The sequence below is a fragment of the Centruroides sculpturatus genome, unplaced genomic scaffold (assembly GCF_000671375.1).
Source record: "Centruroides sculpturatus isolate CEXI.00-Female unplaced genomic scaffold, Cexi_2.0 scaffold2003, whole genome shotgun sequence".
In the NCBI taxonomy this organism is placed as follows: Eukaryota; Metazoa; Arthropoda; class Arachnida; order Scorpiones; family Buthidae; genus Centruroides; species Centruroides sculpturatus.
Genome location: NW_019386399.1, coordinates 29,861 through 37,445, shown reverse-complemented (window position 1 = coordinate 37,445; position 7,585 = coordinate 29,861). Strand labels below are relative to the sequence as shown.

General features: G+C 26.5%; 1 protein-coding gene across 1 annotated transcript in view; it reads left to right on the top strand.

Annotated features, from left to right (window-relative positions):
- LOC111614825 overlaps positions 1 to 7,585 on the top strand; it is a 37,138-nt gene that overhangs the window by 26,802 nt on the left and 2,751 nt on the right. The window contains exons 6-7 of the mRNA XM_023356192.1: positions 3,722 to 3,791; positions 5,568 to 5,571. Coding sequence (XP_023211960.1) covers positions 3,722 to 3,791; positions 5,568 to 5,571 — 74 coding nt within the window. The remainder of the gene's footprint in view (positions 1 to 3,721; positions 3,792 to 5,567; positions 5,572 to 7,585) is intronic.

Here is a 7,585-nt window from a genome sequence, read left to right as displayed (position 1 = left end):
ATTTTTGCTTTAGAAAACAAAATTATCAAATTATTCAAAAGATTTCTAGATTTAACCATAATATATTTACAGTGTTTTTCAAAAGACAAATTAAAGGTCCATATAAGACCTAAAAACTTCTTTTCGTCAACAATATTTAATTTTTCATCGTGAATATAGAAAGACATGACTTTTTTGGACATTCTATTTCCGATTCTGAAAATCATAACCTCAGATTTATTTGGATTAATTTTGACCTACAACTTGTTTAAATATTCAGTTATTTGTAAAATTTTACGTCGAAGAGCAACTGCAGAAGGAGCAACAATGACTATATCATCTGCATAGGATAATGAATGAATACAAATGTTTTCAATATATATTCCGTCATTTTCATTCGTAAAACAATCGTTCAAATTAAATAGGTAAAAGTTAAATAAATAAGGAGACAGAGGATCACCCTGTAACAATCCCCTGCAAACTGAAAATGGATTTCCACATACGTTATTTTGTTTAATTATAACATTATAATTGCCATAAAGTTGACCAATAATATTTACTAATTGTCGCGTCAGGCCGATTCCTGTCTCATTTGATGATTAATTAATTTTCGTAAGACTCACCTGACCGTCTTGTTCGTACACGAGGTTCCCTTCGTATCTCCAACTAAGAAAAGTTCACCAAGTTCGTCCTTTTAAATTTTATTCACACAAAAAACCAACAAATCGACTATATACAATAATTCGATAGGAAGAGCATCCCGCTATGTTCTCGCACCTTTTTGGAACTTAACACCACTGTCTTGGTGTTGCCAACTCTCTTCAATCATAATATTAAACATTAAATATTAACAATAAAAAAAACGATTAAAACCGCCCGCCATCTAGCGGGATGGATAGGTCACTAATCGTTTACTAGCTTCATGTTTAAGTAATTTATTTTGAAGCAGTTTTGTGCATATTGAATCATATGCTTTGGATAAATCCAGAAAAATAGCAAAAACTTTGTTTCTTTTTTTTAATAACTGCAGTTGAATTAATGTCATTAAAACAAATAAGGCTTTTTGCGTGCCCCCATTGGCTACATAAGCATATTGAGTAGGATTGTGTAGATTATTTGTTTTTGTCCACATGTTCAATCTTTTGGCTAAAATAGCTGTGAAAATCTTTCTGAAGTTTGATAATAACGCAATAGGTCGATAATTTGCAGGATTGTCTTTGTGACCATGTTTGTGTATCATAGATAAAATCGCCTCTTTCCAATTTAATGGAATTTCTCCACTAGAGTAAATATTATTAAAGATTCTGCTCAAATACTGTATTAATTTGAAAGGCAAAAGTTTAATTATAGAATTAGGAATGCCATCTGATCCAGGAGCCGATTTTCTTTTTAATTTGTTAATACATTCTTGAATTTCCTGAACATCAAAAGTTTCATTTTGTTTTATGTGAAGAACTGTCAAATCTTCAATGTGAATATTCGCCTGGTTATATAAATATTCATCCAAAAATTTTTGAAAATAATCAAACCAATCCTCATCACTAATAATTCTTTGCTTGGTATACCCTTGTCTCTTATGTCGATAGTCATTAATGATTTTCCAAAATGTGCTCGAATTTCTTACTTCCATTAATGTTTTATTTAAATTAAACAAATGACGTTTTTTTTTGCTCTTATTAAGTTCATGTAAGTTTTCTTACTATTTATATACTTATATTGATCCTCAGATGACTTAGTTTTCCTAAACGTTTTTAGGCAACGTTGTTTAATAATTTTATGTCGATAACAACAATCATCAAACAAGAATTTTTATATTTAACATTTCTGGTCGTATAACGATACTTGACCTGGCATTCAAATAGTTTAGATAACAACCTCCGATAGTTTGTAATTGGATTATTATTTCTTTCTAGCATTAGAAGATCATTTGTTATGGATTCGGAGGAATTACGCCATAGCTGTGTATTAAACTTTAGATTATAGTTCTTTTTGTTTTTTAGTAGTTGAGTCTCTCCACTACATTTTAACATAGATTTATCATTTTGTATTTCAAGCTGCAAATGGAAATGATCAGATAAGTCTTCATCTAAAACTGTTAAGGCCATACACTGATCTACCAAAACCTCAGAACATATCACATAATCAATTATTGACTTATTATTATTGCATAAATAGGTAAATTCAGCCGGGACGTCACCATTTAATCTGCCGTTCGATATAATGAGTTGATTTTCTTGCGCAAAGTCCAGCAATGTTTTGCCTTCACAATTAAACTTTTTATCTTTAGATTTTCATGTATTACTGATATTTTCATACTTTCGGTAAAATTTAGTATCCATATTTTCACCAATACGGGAGTTAAAATCTCCACCAATGATCTAACTCTGAGTTAAAAAAGCCCATCTATTTATATAATGTTTAATTGCGGTGAGGATAGACTTTTTATTACTAGAAGGAGCGAGATACGTAACTATAATACCTAGGTGATACTCATCAATCTGAGAATTGAGCTTTTCATTTAATTTAATAATTGCGACTATGTAGTTAAACGCAGTATGTTGGTAAATGATATGCCCAAAAGTCTTTTTCACCAGAAGTAAAATTCCACCGGAAGGACGGCAGTATTTACTCACTCTAAGAGCTTCACTGAATACTATATGATTATCAGCTTCAAAGTACTTTTTTCCATTGAACTTAGTTCTATCAACCAACAATGAATTAAAAAGTTTTCTAAATACTAAAATTATTATTGCTGACTATTAATTCTGAAATTATTATATCTGAAATGATTATAGCAAAGAATATATTAAACTTTGTTTTATTGTTTCAAGATAGTTTATGAAAGCTATAGAAATGAAATGAATTGAGAAGTTTTCTAAATACTAAAATTATTATTGCTGGTCACTTGATCTGAAATGTCTTAATTTAGATAAACTGAAAGAAAAAGTGAAAACACTTTAATAAACTATAACGTAAAAATAAAAACCTTTTTAAAATAATTTCAGTGTTATATTATTTCAAACTGTCGTCGAGAATATTAAGACAAGCATTCATGAAGAAAATAATTAATTCTAGTATTGGTAATAAAACTATTACTCGACATATTATTTGTAATCTTAATTTATAAATTAACAGAAATTAGACCAGGAATATGAAATGTATTAGATAAGGTGAATGAAAAAAACTGGAAAAGCTTAAAGTAAAACTTGTTTGACCTATTTGTGTAAAAAGTAAAAAAATTTGTCTATGTGTTATATTATTTCATACAATTATTGTGTTTTAATTTTATTAGATATTAAAACATTTAATTTTTTCATATTTTAAAAATTTACTTGAATATTCTTAACATACAAATTATTTCCTTTGAGTAAAAATTACTGTTGTGATTAAAAAATTAATTTTGTGATTAGTGCCACTCAAATTTATTTAGGAAATGTATTGTAAAATTAATTTTGTGATCTGAAATAATTTTATTCAACAAATTTTTATGTGCAATTTTAATTTAATCGACATCTGAAATTGATTTTGTGATCAAAGCTGCCCAAACCACTACTACTAACAGCAATTAAAGCTAAATCTGATTATAGTCATTTTTGTATGGCCTAAATGATTATTTTTTTGTTTCTTCTTTGTTTCTGAAACTTCTTTCTTCTTCGATGCCTTCCGGGAACTGAATATCATTTACAAACGACGTATGTTTATTTATTTAAAAAAATATAAATATCAATTTATTTCTATGTAGACATTGCAGTAGGAGTTTCTCTACATTCTCAGACTACGAACGATCAGGAATATATGTCTGCAATGCGCAGGTATGGAAAATTCAGTTTCAGATATATTTCTTCATTTTTCAAATAACATTTTCAAATGTAATATCTCTATTAAATAATATAAAGCTAGTTTATATCTGATGAAATTTTTAAAATGTTCGAGTCAACTTCAATACAAGGAACACGAAACATTCCAAATTTTGATTGTTTATCAATTAACCGAATATCAAAAGTTTGTACATTATAAATGAAATGTTATTTCTACACGTGCTGATCATAACAAAGAGTTGTTAGAACAATGCATAAAGAGAAGTATCGAGTTTCTAAACGAATACAATTCGTTCATTAAGTATGTTTGAAAATTTCTCAAATTAATTTAATTATCAGTTATAACGTTTTAAACTTCATGTATAACACCTGAGAGAAAATTTGTAACAGAAATGGCAAATGTGTGAAAGATCAACTTTCCACAAAGCATATCGTTGTTNGCAAATATGTTACGTTACTATCAATCATGGTTACGTGTCGCGAAATATGCAAAACAGGCAGTCGTATAAGAAGCCAGCCTTATGAAGTGTGAGAGGAGTTGCATGTAAGTGCCGAGAAAAAGTGTGGAGAACTGTCATAGAATTAGTGTGCATGACATCACTCACATGAGTTCTTTCTAATTATTATAAAATTAATTTACAATAATAATTTTTACAATTTGTTCTAATATCCAAGTAAATTAAAACACGACAACTTAAAATAATATTATAACAATAAGGCAAAGTAAAATAAAGAAATAGTTCAATATAATAATTATTTAAATTACATTTGTTACTTATTTATTAAATATCGGAAAGAAAACAATTTTTTTTAAATATTTGTGGTAATGACAAATTTTTTAATATGATTCAATCTTAGACATCAAAAGAAGTTCGATGTCTAAATAATTGCAGTAACAGTTTTTAAAAATATTTTTTTTCCATCTGTCCACCTTTAAATAAAAATAATTCGTTATACGTAGTGAAATGATTTAATAATTTTTGTAAATTACTATGTTCACTCCAACCAGTTATATCCGATGTTTTTTGTCTATAAACTTTAATCCATGAATTTTTTTGGTAGAAAATCGACTTGCCATTGATCTTTCGCTGATAATTGATACTTTTTAACAGAATCTATATAAATGTACATTACAGCTTCTATAGGACAGTGAAATGTTTTATAGCCAACTGTGGATAACTTGAAATGCTCCAAAATCTATTAGAATCGCATTCTGTGATTTTGTATTAATAAAATTAAAATTAGTATTATTTTATGTTTAATAAGAAAATAACAAAAAGATTTCATACATAAATATTTTTTACTAATCATATTGAATGTTTATTGATATACCAAAGGTCTTGTCTTCCTATTTTTGATATTATAACACGATTATATTCAATTATTCCATTCATTTTATCAAAATGTTAATGTAAAATCTGTAAAAATATAATTCTTAAAATTTATATTGTAATTGAATTGAAATGAAACTTATGTTTTTAAAATAAAAAAAAATTTAGTTACTAAAGTGAAATGAAAGTAAAAAATTATAAAGCATAAGAATTTAACTCAAATTGTACAGTAGCAATAATAATAATATTTAAAAAAAGTATTTTTGTTTAAATCAAATTTAAACTGTGTGATCAAACAAACTCATTAATCTTTGGATTACTATATGGTTTAACTGATAAACTATAATTAAAGATATTAAATTTATAAAATGAAACTCCGATTATAGACATTTTCGTTTTTTTTTTTTTTTAAATTATGAACTCATATAATAATTTAAAGCGAGGTGAGATATCAACAAACTTTAAGAATAAATTTTACAACAATAAGGTAATNGTAAATTTATTGGGTTATTATCTGTTTTCAAATTATATTTTTGAGTATTAGTTAATCAAATTCGTTTTATAAACACATTTTAAAGTATTCAAATCAAGTAATGTCTGAGATCATGAACGAAATATTTTGTAATCCGAAATAATTCAAGTCCATAATAACCAAATGCCTGAAAACATCGTAAATATGCGTCGTTATATTACGACATGAATGGTTTGTCGTAAGTCGAGACAATTCAAGCTGGACGATGTGTATTTAGCTTTTTCGTTCGACTAATTACGCAGTTTGTGGACAATTTAACGATCATTTCGTCTATCGATCGAGCACATTTGTGTTAATAGAATTAATCTGATAATATCGAATATGGGGGAAATAAATTTTTAGTTTCATTGAGGAACTGACACTTCGTTTGCAAAGGCGCACATGTATAACAATCTATTCTGTTAACCGTGTTAAAATTATAAACAAAATTGTTATAATAAATTATANAGTATGTACAATTAGATTAGTTTTAAATATATTTTAATTAATTTTTATACATTTAAATTTATATTAACGAGTATTTATGTAAATATAATTAAGAAAGAGTTTAATGAATATTAAACTCCAAGAGAATGAACCTCCGATTGTAATTCTTTAATATTTTGTTTTTCATATGAGAGATATAAACCCTACAAAATAATTGCCGAATTCTTATCTCTAACTGTTAATTTGTTTAAAATAATAGATTCATTATAAAAATGAATTTTGCTGAACTTTTCTCTTCAGTTTGCCGACTTTAAATTATTCATATTTCAGAAATAAGTTATATAGTATCTTGTAAACCCCACCTCTTCGCACCTACTCCCTAAGATTTTGTTTCTCATATTATTCTAATATATATGTATCATAAGTCAATGAACTTGAAAATATTTCGAAGATTTACTTTTATCTAGAGTTAAAGATAAGTCAAACTTTTTGTCAAAAGGAAACTTTTAAATAAAAATACTTACTTTCTCAAGATGATGATCTTCTATAAGAGGTTCTTGCAAAAGAACTTCTGGGCGAGGTATCGAACTAGTCTCTTATAAGCAGTATTTATACCATCTCTTGACTCAGAAACAGAGGAAAAAGGATATTTCGAATTAACAACTTTGAAAAACAAAAGTTATATATATATAAATATAAAAATGAAACTCTTATATATATAAATAATTTAAAATTATTATTGAAAATTAACTGTTTTTGATTTATTTTTAAATATCCTATTATTCGAGGTACGGTCTAAAAATATTAATATATATATAAGAATTTCGTTTTTGTATTTATATATATAACTTTTGTTTTTCAAAGTTGCTAATTTGAAATATTTTTTTTCCTCTGTTTTTGAGTCAAGAGATGGTATAAATACTGCTTATAAGAGACTAGTTCGATACCTCGCCGAGAAATTCTTTTGCAAGAACCTCTTATAGAAGATCATCGTCTTCAGAAAGTAAGTATTTTTATTTAAAAGTTTGCCTTTGACAAAAAGTTTGACTTACACCTAACTCTAGATAAGAGTAAATCTTCGAAAAATTTACAAGTTTATATTTTAGTTAAGTTCATTGACTTATTATTCTAATATATACATAACTTTTTTCCTATAACTTTTTTTTATTATTTTTCAAAAGTACTTGTTATATTGAAAAATGATCTTGAAATATTACTGAATTAGTTTCATATGATATAGAATTCTGTTTCAATAAATTTTGAAGGTAAGTATTTATTATTACTTTAATATGAGTGATTATTAATTTTGAGGCATTTTCAATGCATTACAATAAAAATCTGTGATTGACACACTGTTCAGGGAGCTTAGGTTTTTAGCAGAACATTCGAAAAAGTTTGCTAAACTGATTTTTATAATAAATCTATTTTTTTTTAATTTGACAGTTAGACATAAAAAATCAACAAGACTTGACAATTATTTGCATGGTTTATATCTATCA